The sequence below is a fragment of the Dasypus novemcinctus genome, chromosome 7 (genome assembly GCF_030445035.2).
Source record: "Dasypus novemcinctus isolate mDasNov1 chromosome 7, mDasNov1.1.hap2, whole genome shotgun sequence".
In the NCBI taxonomy this organism is placed as follows: domain Eukaryota; kingdom Metazoa; phylum Chordata; class Mammalia; order Cingulata; family Dasypodidae; genus Dasypus; species Dasypus novemcinctus.
In genome coordinates this window covers 13,816,936-13,828,959 of record NC_080679.1, presented here as the reverse complement: position 1 = coordinate 13,828,959, position 12,024 = coordinate 13,816,936, and the positions used below count along the sequence as shown (strand labels likewise).

The 12,024-nt window shown below is 50.4% G+C and overlaps 1 protein-coding gene across 1 annotated transcript in view; it reads right to left on the bottom strand.

Annotated features, from left to right (window-relative positions):
- Positions 1 to 8,678, bottom strand: part of DNER (delta/notch like EGF repeat containing) — a 379,425-nt gene extending 370,747 nt beyond the window's left edge. The window contains exon 1 of the mRNA XM_058299983.1: positions 8,245 to 8,678. Within this exon, the coding sequence (XP_058155966.1) occupies positions 8,245 to 8,535 (291 nt within the window). The 5' untranslated portion in view covers positions 8,536 to 8,678. The remainder of the gene's footprint in view (positions 1 to 8,244) is intronic.
- Positions 8,679 to 12,024: the final 3,346 nt, after the last annotated feature.

The following is a 12,024-nucleotide window of genomic DNA, read 5'->3' as shown; positions in this document are numbered from 1 at the left end:
GATAATGCTTCGATTTGGGACTTTCCCTGGCCTCAAAAACAGGAGCCAATAAATTCCATTGTTTAAGCAACCCATTGCATCGTATTTGTTTTAGCAACCATAAAACTAAAACACTGATTGGAGAGGGATGAAAAGGAGGGAAGGCAAGGGGAGGAAAGAGGGAGGCAGGGGGAGGGCAGAAGATAAAGGAGGAGGGAGCCCTTAGCTAGACTCTAAAATGGAAAAATAAACTCCTTCCATAAACATATACAGAACATTTAAAGCAGGGTCAGCAAACTGACCCTGTAAAGGATCTGACAGTAAATAGTTTTGGCTCTGGGCTCAACTCTGCTATCAGAACATGAAGGCAGCCATAGATGATATGTAAATGAACGAGCCAGACTATGTCCCAATAAAACTTTATTTACAGATACAAATTTGAATGTCATAAATTTCTTGTGTCAAAAGATTTTATTCTTTTTTGGTTGTTTTTTCAACCATTAAAAAAAATGTTAAAACTATTCTTATCTGGCAGTTGAGGGGGGTAGGGGACGGACACACAAATTTGGCCCAGGGGCCATAGTTTGCCAACCCGTCGTTTACTTCACCAGAACAGGCAAGTATTTTGAAAAGCAAAAACAAAAACATTCAATTAGAAAAATTAAAAGCCAGCTGCACTGGAAAGGATTTCTTGAAAACCATCATGTGCGCTCCAGGAAAGACCTGGAACTAGGGGCATTACTAACTCAACTAAATCCAACAGATTTGGCTCAATGGATAGAGCATCCGCCTACCACATGGGGAGTCCAGGGTTCAAAACCCAGGCCTCCTGACCCTTGTGATGAGCTGGCCCATGAGCAGTGCTGAAGCGTGCAAGGAGTCCTGTGCCATGCAGGGGTGTCCCCACATAGGGGAACCCCATGCACAAGGAGTGTGCCCCATAAGGAGAGCCACCCAGTGCGAAAGAAAGTGCAGCCTGCCCAGGAATGGCACCGCACACACGGAGAGCTGACACAACAAGATGAAGCAACAAAAAGAACCACAGATTGCCATGCCGCTGACAAGAATACAAGCAGACACTGAAGAACACACAGCAAATGGACACAGAAAACTGGGGAGGGGAAGAAGGGGAGAGAAATAAAAAAGAAAAAACATCCAACTTCAGTGCACTTTCCTCCTGATCAGCCCAGCCCCCCCCACACACACACACCTCCCTGGAAGCTGTCCCGGGGTGCCCAGGGCACTCCCAGTGCCCACAGCTGCCCCCACTGAGGCCGGTCATTTCTTCAGCCACGGGCAAATGCTGTGCCTGTCTGCCTGGGTGGCAGGGTCCCTATCTCGGGGCTTACAATCCCCAGTCCTGTTCTGCCCTCATTCTCCCTGGGGCAGGCCTGCTTGGGCTGCAGAGAGCCAGGTGAGTGGCTCAGGGGAGCCCCTCCTCTTGCAGACAACTACCCTAAGATTCCCAGCCTGATTTCTGACAGGTTAGTACGTCCAAACAAAAGCCATTAGTGATTCCATAAAAATTCAGACTGCTAGAGCCTCCCAGATTGTCATTGTTGTCTTATTGTTCTTTGAACCCACCTGAATGAGGGGGTAGTGGGGACAGAGGAGGAACTAACTGAGCTGAGTGCTGTGCGGAGTCAGCACAATAATCCAAGTTTTCTATTACTAGCATCTGGCACATCAAACCCAAAGAAATGAATCTCTACTGATGGAATCTCAGTCCCGTGGAAGTCAGGTGGGTCTCAAGGAAAGGGCTTTCCAGCCCCCATTTCATGAACTCATTCAGACTCCTACGATAGATGAGCACAACACCTACTGCCTTTCATTAGGTGTCTTCCACGTGCCGGTTATTGGGCTAGACACTTTTCTAAGTCACAGCAATTTTCAAGGCTGGCCTCAGGATCCCATTTTCACAGACGAGAAAACCAAGTCTCCAAGACATCAGTAACTGGTCCAAGGGCACCCAGAGCTGGGCTCTAGGCCAGGTTTAACTGGCAAGCCTGGACTCTTTGCACTCCACCACATGGCACTCATCGGCCTCCTTCACTGAAAAAGGCTATTCTGAGATCCCAAACCTATGCCATTCAAGGAGGGCGTAGGCCATGAACCCCAGGACTGTGACAACGGGGTGCTCTCCAAGGGCGAATGCCCAGGAGCAGGTCTAGCCTGCTTTCCTCTGCCACAGGCTGCAGGAGGGCAGGCTGTCAGGAGAGCCAAGAGATTTTAAGGGGAGGTGGGGGAGTGGGGGGTTACCAGCGTCCCAGCCCCACCCCAGATCAATTTAATTAGATTTATGGGGGAACTGGTAGAACCCTGGACACCAGGTCTGTAAAAGCTCCCAGGTGGTTCTAAAGAGTAGCAAGGGTTGAGCACCAAGAAATTCTGTCTCTCCCAAACATTGCGGTGTCGTGGCTTTCCTACTTGCGGGGCAAGAATCTATAACGGCTGCCGCTGGGTAAGCAGCTCTGTCCACAGCCACCATCTGAATCAAGGAGATCTAAAAATATAACTCAGGCATTCTGCTTTCTGACTCAAATACCCTTCAACTTCAGACTAGATTTTCTTTCCTGTTTGATGCTTGTGAAATGAGGGCATAAACAAAACCATTTTGGATGGTTCTCTGTCACATGAGAAGCTTAAGCTAAGTAGCTAAAGACAGGAATGCATTTCTGTCAGGTAGCCAAGTTGAGAAAAGTGACGTCTCCTAAGAATGCACCAAATAAAATAAAAGCATTTTAATAAACAAGGAAAAACAACTGTTACCTTCTTTTATTCAAATCGTTACAAGAATTTTGACAAGCTTTAGTCTTTCCTTTCAAAGTAAAGCTTCAAGTCACTGAGAAGTTTTGGAAAAACTGTTTTATTTCAGAACAAAAAGAAATACATGTTCAGAAATTAACAATGAATTTTCCATTTTTAAAACTTATGTTGTAGCAAACTCATTCAAGTAGGGGGGGGAAGCTAAATCTGTTCATTGAAGGAAAACAAGCAGAAATACTGAATTGATGTAATTACATTTTACAGGGGAAAAGAATACTATTTTAGTTTACCCTATATTTGTGTAACAATTCACTTTTTGAAAAGTTTCAGAATTCATTCTCACATGACTGAAAAATTTTTAGTGCATTCTTATTTGTGACTTACATTATTTCTATAAAGAAAATAAGTCATTTTAGACAGAACATTGAGGGCAAGGGATGTTCAGTTGCTCTCCCAAGGTCACAGAAAGCTTGGGTTTCACAAGGTCATTGAAAAGGCACAGAAGGAAGTGATGGCTCTTGACATCTCAGCCAGCACTCCTTGCTCACATCCCAATGAGACACAGAGAGAGAGAGAATGTACATGTGTGTAAAAAGTATAGCAGAGAAGCTTATGCTATATAAAGAACTAGAATTCTTTGTTGTTTGTTAGCAAACCTCAATCAAAAATGGGTTCATATGGAAGCGGACAAAGAACACGCAGGGAATGGACGCAGAGAACAGACAACCGGGGTGGGGGTGGGGGGGGAGAAATGAATAAAATAGATCTTTAAAAAAAAATGGGTTCATCTGAAGCAGAACCTTTGTTTCAAGTTAGCACGTTTAATCAGAAGAGAGGATTACAGACTCAGTTTAGTAAGTAAAATTAACTTGCATAAATATTAGCTGCAAAGTCCCTTTTTTCTCCAAGTACAGAAGTTGACACATTTTCATTATAATCCCAAAGGCCAAGATCCCTAGGAAATATCTAATGAAAAACCAGACAGGTGTCTCACTGCTTGAATGTTTGGCAAAGAATTATTTCCTTACATTAAAATAAACCTTTACAAGCAAAATAATACATATTTAAATAATCCCTACCTTTGATGGCTGGCCCAATAGAAGAGAGGTGATCCTGTGCCACTCACTGGAAAAGAAATATTAGCCTCTGACACCTGCTTTCCCAAGTGAACCAGAAAGGCCAGGGCAACCTCGATTTTTAAAAGATTGAAGTTTTTTTTATAAAACATATCAGAAATAGTCTTTTTTTTTTTGTCCGTTTGCTTTTTATAATGGTAAAATAACTTCAGTAAGGACACAGAATTCTAACCCTGAGCTACCCGGCATAAAAGGCATTTACTTTGTCTTTGTCACTTGTATGACTTTTTACTACAACTCAGCACAGTCGTGCATGTTCAAAGTTTTAGAGCAGGACTGGGCCTCAGGAAATCACTCTGTCCTCATTTTACCCTAAGACTCAAAGAGGTTGTATCTCTTGCTCAAGGTCATACATAAAAACGAAAGGACCAGGGCTGGAGTGCCATTTGCACCCTTTATACTAGACGGCCCTACATCAAGCCAGCCTACCCGGCTGAAAGCCCAGCTCTGCCACATCCTAGCAGTGTGATCCTGGGCCAGTCATTTAACTTTTCTGGACTTCATCTATAAATCGGAGGCGGCAACAGCTCATAGGACACTGTTGGGATTGCCATGTTATGTCTGAAATGCCCCTGGACGAGTGCTGGCCCTGGTAGGTGCTTAAGAGGGTTAACTACTGTCATTGTCATCGTCGTTACATCACTATAAATCAGAGTTCCAAACACATTTTTCAAGTCAGTTGAATTCCTCTTGATTTAAAATGTGTACCTGAGCGTATTAGGGGATGGAGAAAATGCATATTTTGTTATATGATTTTCTGGGTAGTGGCAAAATGTGAGAGCTTGAATCACTCAATCCAAATGAACGTGTTTTCTACATCTGACAAAAGGCCATGACACCTCTGCAGAAAGATGTTAAAAAGAGAGAGAAAGGAAAATAGTAGATGATCGTTAAGGAAGCCCCACAGGTGCCTAGTGATCTATGGCACTTAATTTAATTCTCCCAACTACCCTGTAGTCGCCACCGCTCCCCCCCCCTCCCCCCGCAAAGTAAAATGTGGCTCAGATATCAAAACTGGTGACATCACAGACCACACCAAGAGCGTACGCCAAGGTTCACTGCACACCTAGTGAGGTTTCCTAGGGAGAACTGGGAGGCTGCCAGCCAGGTCTGGAAAGGGATGGCGAGAGCAGGGAAGGGAAACTGACGGCTTTTTTTATTGGGGCTGGGGGCAGGGCCAGGGTAGCAATGGCAGGGACTTGCTGATTTGAACCTCCCACCGGCATTGGTATTGAGGGAGGAGTAACTGGACATGCGGATCAGCTTGCTCAGGTGTGAGGCATAAAGGGAAGATGGAGAAGGGAGGCTTAGAAGCGGGCAGCAATCAGGCAGCCAACTATTATTGCAGAGTAACTTAAAATATTGATATAAAAAATAAAGAAATTTTTAAAATTTTAAAATAAAATGGACCCAGGCTCTTTATTACAAAGCCTGTGAGGTATAGCCCATCCCCAAAGATGAGACCATTGAGACCCAAGCAGGTGAGATCACCTGTCAGAGAAGGCTTAACGGGGGTCCCTGGACTTGAGAACCCACAGCGCTCCCTTTCTATCCTATAGCTCTCAAAGCCGGTGAGGCGGCACTGGGGAAACTCAAGCATCACCTGGACCCTGAAAGCTTGCCCAAGGCCAACTAGGCAAACAACAAAAACGCTGAAATCCGTTTAATCCCAATGAGTGGTTTCAGGTTTTCTTCATTTTCTACCCAAGAAAAGGAACGTCAAGGTTAGGGTCTAACGTGTGCGTTGCATTGTAGCTGGGGAAGGGGAGCTGATGCGCCTGTTTAAAACAGGGGTTCTTAACCAGGGCGCCCACAGAAAGCTTTCAGGGGGTCCATGAGCTTGAACAGGAAATTCAAAAGAACATTAGTCTTGGGGGACGTGTTGGTGGGGGTGTGATATGTTTATTAAATAAAGTACATTTTACTGTGCAGTTAGTAGGAGTCCGTGGTTTACACCTGCCTGGCAAAGGGGTCCATGGAACACAAAAGGTTAATAACCCCTGGTTTAAGAGGTTCTCTTCACATGCAGGTACAATTCCGTTTCCAATGTATCCTAGAGCATTAGGTCCTGTTGCAGCAACCACACTGTCGACAGCGGCTAACATCCATTTCCCTTATCTGTAATTGGGTGGGTTTTTCTTTTGTCTGACTTCTCTACGGAGAGAACTTTTGGTTTGTTTCATAGAAATAAGAGTCTCAAAGTCTTGCTGCAAGATCGTGAAAGATTAAATTGAAATCATCAGGAGTCAATTTTTCTGGGTTATAAGGCTCTAAATTATCTCAGTAAGTTCTCCAGGGTAACCAAATTTGCTAGGCTTTCCTGTTCGAATAACGGTTACTTCAGCTGTCTCTTCCACTTAAAGCACCTGGTATAGCCTCTCCTCAGGTGACCACAGACCAGCCTGCCCCAAATGGGAGCTACGCAGGAAACCTGAGTCTGTTTTGAACCACTTGGTTCTGCAATATTTATGCATCAGCTCATGACTGTTTCCTGGATGAATTACATTATATCTCAAACCACTACCTAGGATAAATCAAAATATTTATACTTCTCTGTTAGTCATCTCGGGTGAGCATTAATGATCTCGTTCTCTATCTTCAAGTTTTCTTATCTCTATTTTTGAAGTCACCAAAAATACCTCAGGGCTGAGCTAAATTCCCAATGCCCGGTGTTTCATCCCATTTACTTAAAATGATATGCACTCTGGCCTCCCTTCTCCTGTCCATTCTCACTACACGCTCAGGCAACTCGTTTCTTGAGGAACAGTCATAGAAATCATCAACCCACAGGGCAAAGTAGTTTAAGTCCATTCTCTAGTTTTTAAATGCACTCTCCTGGGGTTTTTGTTTTTCTGTTTGTTTGGTTGGTTTTTACAAGGAGGTACCGGAGATTGAACCCAGGACCTCATCCATGTGAAGCAGGCACTCAACCACTGAGCTACAGCCACTCCCCCATTCTCTATCTTTTAATTTGCAGGGTTTTTTTTTTTCCTTCATTTTTTCAAAAGCAAAATTTTATTCTAAGGGTTAGAATGGTTCCAACAGGCATTTCCCCAAACAGCCATTATAACCAAACCTATCCTGATAGTCATATAACACACACACACACACACACACACACACACACACACACACACACGCTTTGAAGGAATTGAAGATTATTGAAACCAGTTAACAAAGAGGAAGAGCACAATACTAGAAAGATAGATCTAGTGGCTACTTTGCTATTAAAATAGCAAAACTCCTGACTGGCAAGGTCAAGCTTTTCAATCGCACTAAGGGCTATAAAAATAAAAAATTAAAGCCTGTCATACAGAAAGGGTGGACTTTACCCTGCTGTAAAGAGAGCCCGTTTGAGCCTTCTCAGAAAAACTCCGTGAGCATCTTATCAAATCTATATGACATAAACTCCTCCAATTCTAAGTGTAATATAACAAACAAGTGATCACTTGTATGCTCCACCTTGGCTTGGTTTAATTTAATCATTTCAGGTAAATTCATTGTGTCCTTATGCTGGAACAGATACTCGGGGTTTTTCTACCGGCCGCATCACGTCACCTCTTGAAAATGTTCATGTTGGTGGGTTAATAGATTTCACTGAGTTTTAACATACTTGTAATCCACTCCCATTTATTATTTCCTGCCGAATTCTCCTGGAAATCCCAAATCTAAGGGCGGTCGCTCCCCATCTCCCTTCACTCGAACCACCTCCCCGAGGCCTCCCGGTGCCCGGCTGATGCCCTGGCCGCCCGCCCGAGCGTGCGCCTCGAGGAGTGTGCCAACCCGGAGGGCCACGCACCACGGGCAACTGCCCCTCGAATGCCTCCGACTGTTCCAAGCTCAGAAAGGGCTGTTCGCAGGCAATGGTTGTGGAAGTGAAGGAAAGTGGCCGGCCACCTGGCACGGAGCCAGCCATCACCTGCCTCCCACACCACACACCACACCACACCCTGCAGACGTGCAAGCTTCTGCAGGACCGCGAGCAGGGGCCACGGGAACACTGACCACCTCTCCGGGTTGCTTGGGGCGGGCTCGCCTCCTTGCTGTCACCGCGGACACAGAGACCGTGCTGGAGCGGAGTGTGGCTGGGCTGGAGTCGGGCGGGACGCGCCACTCCATAGCCAACGATTGTGCCAAGAGCACCCGAACGGAGGTGGCTCCCAGGCCCTGGCGAGGCGCGCGCCCAAACAGCCCCGGGCTGGCGCGACATGGAGGTCAAGGTGGGTGGGGGATCCTCACTTGTAGGGACGACCCAGGGGTCCGCGTTCACGCGGGCCGAGAGGCCGGATCCCTCCCCCTCTAGAAGGGGGGGGGGGGGAGCCAGTGTCAGGCGTCCGGCGCCGCGTCCACCGTGTCCACTCACCTGGCAGTTGGCGCCGGAGACTCCGGCGGGGCAGGTGCAGCGGTAGCCCGGCTCCCCGGCAGGGATCGGTGGCTGCGGGTCAGGCGCCGAGAGCGGGGTGCACACGCCCCGGTTGAGGCAAGGCTGCGCGGCGCACGGCCCCGGCGCCGGCAGGGGCGCGGCGGGCACGGGACTGGCCAGGCAGCGGCCGCGGGGCCCCGCGCCGAGCAGCAGCAGCAGAGCCAGCGCGGGCAGCAGCTGCGCGCCGGGCGGGAGCGGGCGCCCCAGCAGCGGGGCGCGGCGGGGCGGCATGGCCAGGAGGGCGCTGGAGCAGGACCGGGAGCGGCGCGGGGCACCGAGCTGGAGCTGGGGCGCGGCGGCGGCTGGGGCTGCTCCGTGGGGCCGCGCGCCTCCTGCAGCTGCGGGATCCGCGGTTCCCCGGGCAACGGCGGGCGGGGCCTGGGGGCGGGGCCGGGGGCGGGGCGGCGGGCGGGGCCGATGGGGGGGCGGGCCGCCGGGAAGACCCCCGGAGCCCAGATCTCGGCCCGCCGAGCGGGGGCGCCTCGGCTCGGCTCTGCTGCCCCCGCGGACGCCCCTTTCACGCAGCCCAGGCCGCCGGGAGCCCTGGACCCTGCGGAAGGAACGTGGGGACCCATCCAACACCGAAGTTGGGGCCGGACAGCGGCCCGGGACTCCCAGGCCTGCTAGATGGGGGACCGAGTCCCGGATGTGCCCAAAAGGACGCCCGAGGCGGTGGCGCGGGCTGCACCGGCCTGCGCGGGGAGCTGGGCGCCGCTCGGGCAGGGAAGCGGATGCAAAGGTCTCTGCGGACCGGCGGCAGGACTTTTCGGGGCCTCCGGGTGCGCCCCCCAAAGGCTGGGCAGGGGCCGGCGGGGCGCCGCGGCGCGAGAGGAGGGGCGGCCGCGGCTCGCAGTCGCCACCCGCCGCCTCCTGGCGCAGCAGCGGTGAGGCCGCTGCGGGACCGGCCTTACCTCATTCCCCGGGCTGCCCCTCCCCCCTCCCCCACCCCCGCCCCGCAGCGCTCTCCGCCTGGTCCCCGAGCCCCAGAGTCCCGACACCCGCTCCTCCGCGGGCTTTGCGAGCAAGAGCCCCTGGCCCTGCCCTGCGCGCCCAGCCCTTGTCCTTGGTGCTGACCGGGCCTCCCCCTTCCGCCGGGCCTCGCCCGAGGGCGGAGCCGGCCGCGCCCCTCGCAGATGTCTGCCTGCGGCCTTCGAGAGCGGGCAGAAGCCTCGGGATCTTAGTGGCCAACCCTGTCGTTGAACGGAGCGGGAAACTGAGGCCCAGACAGGCTGGACTGGAACCCAGTGGGTCACCTGACTCCCGGCCCAGAACGCGGTCAGGACGCCCGAAAGAACCGCCCGGCAGGGGGGTTTCGCCAAGGCCCTGCTGGAGCAGGATTTCCGCCCTGCCCCTGCCTGACGGGGGCGGTCGCCGAGACCGGGCTCGCGGGCTCTTGCAAATGTCGCGACTAGGCCGGCGCACGTGGACCAGCCGAGGAGGGCGGGCTTCTCCGGCGCGCACGCCGCCTGCTGTGTCTCCGCCGCGTCTGCGCTCTCTGGGCTCCCGGGTGCTTGTTAACCTTGGCTTTAAGGTGCCCGTATAAAGAAAAGAAAGTGTGACTCCCTTGAATTGAGAGTTTGGGTAAATTTTTTTAGGGGACACAACCATCGTTTTTGTAAAAGCGGGGCCAGAAAGAAAGTAGAGACACGGGACGAATCCATCCCTGCAGGTGGGTACCTCAGGAGAGCAGCCAGGGGCTGCTGAACGTCCTCCAGGGAAAACTGGGGCCACCTCCCCGCCCTGTCCCGGGAGGGAGCTAATGTCAGGAGGCTGCCAGAAATTCACAAGGCCATTGCAGGAAATCACTGAAACCCAGACGGAACTGCCTGCGGCAGGAGGAACCGGGGGCTTCATACCTCCAAGCGGATCTCGACAGTTACTACATTTTCCCTCTCACAGGCTTGCTTCTGAGACCTTTTTTGGTACAATCGTAATTTTGTGCCACGCCAGCGCCCTCTGCTGGTACTCGTTTGAGCAGTCATGTGTTTCTTCTTTCTGTGCGTTCTTATCCTGAAATTAACTTCTCTTCCCTTACACGCGGGACTAATGGACTAAGGCTCACTCCTTCACACACACAAGCGCAGTAAAATGAGTTCGAAATCCAGAGACAAGGCTGGCAGACTGGAAATTCCGAGAGAAAGTGAAGTCGCGGTCTAAGGCAGATTTTCTTCCTCTCTCTGGAGCCCCCGGCTCTTTGTTCTTAAGGCCTCCAACCTGATTGGATGAGCCCCTCTCCCCCCATTATTGAGGATAATCTCCTTTACTTATAGTCTAATACTGTAGATGCTCATCCCAGCTTAAAAAAAATACCTCCCCAGCAACATCTAGGCCAGTGTTTGACCAAACAACTGGATGCCACAACCTATGTGGCCAAGCTGGCACAGAAAATTAACCATTACTATCACCTAGTACGACATCACAACATTTGAACTAAGAGTCAAACTGGAACTCTGACATGAAGTGTAAGTTACTTTCAGCTCACCTGGTGCATCACAGGTGTTGATTTATGCACTTGTTAGAGACCTAAGGTTCCTGCAGGCATTGGCAGGAACCAGTCCCCTCCACACCCTTGGAGTTATTTGGAAACAGACCTCTTTTTTCCCGCTGCCTCTTCCTGCAGTCCTGAGCACAGGAGATGGGCGCCCTGTGGAGGGCTGGCCGGGCTCCTGGGGTGAAGCTAGAGCCAGCTGGGAAGAAAGCGTCCTCTCCCAACTCAGCGAGAAGGGACACATCGCCTGCTGATGATTTTCTGCCATGGAGAATGCCACAAACGGCTGACTCTGACCAGAAAAGTTGTCATCAGAACCCAGGATGGCACTGGGCAAGTGACTCGGTCTCTTTGACCTCCAGTTGCCACCTTAGTAATATGGAGACAATAGTCCCTACATTATTGGGCTCATGGGAGAATTAAATGAGACAGTGGTATTAGCTTGTATAGAGTATTTACAGGGTACCAGGCACTGGTAGGAGTTTGGGTTTTTTTTTCTTTTTTACATATTATCTCATTTAATCTTAATACTATCACTGTGACTTGTACATAATTAAAAGAAGACAAAATTTTTTTTAATAATTTTATTTTTATTTATTTATTTCTCTTCCCTTCCACCCCGGGTGTCTGTTCTTTGTCTATTTGCTTCTTCTTCTTCTTTGTCCACTTCTGTTGTTGTCAGCAGCATGGAATCTGCGTTTCTTTTTGTTGCATCATCTCGTTCTGTCAGCTCTCCATGTGTGCGGCATCATTCCTGGGCAGGCTGCACTTTCTTTCCTGCTGGGCGGCTCTTCTTACAGAGCACACTCCTTGCATGTGGGGCTCCCCTATGCGGGGGACACCCCTGCATGGCAGGGCACTCCTTGCGTGCATCAGCACTGCACATGGGCCAGCTCCACACAGGTCAAGGAGGCCGGGGGTTTGAACCGCGGACCTCCCATGTGGTAGACGGAAGCCCTAACCACTGGGCCAAGTCTGCTGCCCCAAAAGAAGACAAAATCGAGGCTCAGTGAGGTTGAGTAAAAGGCCCAAAGTAGTCCAATTTGAAAGTGGTGTGGCCAAAACTCAAATATAGGTAGGTGTCTGGTGGCAGAGCCCACACTATGAACCTCTCCTCTGCATCTGCTGTATGAATCTCCTCCAGTGCAGGCTGATACGTATGTGTGTCTGAGTATGTGTGTACTCATGAAGTATGTGTAACATCTGTGTATAAGATGCGAATCATACTACAC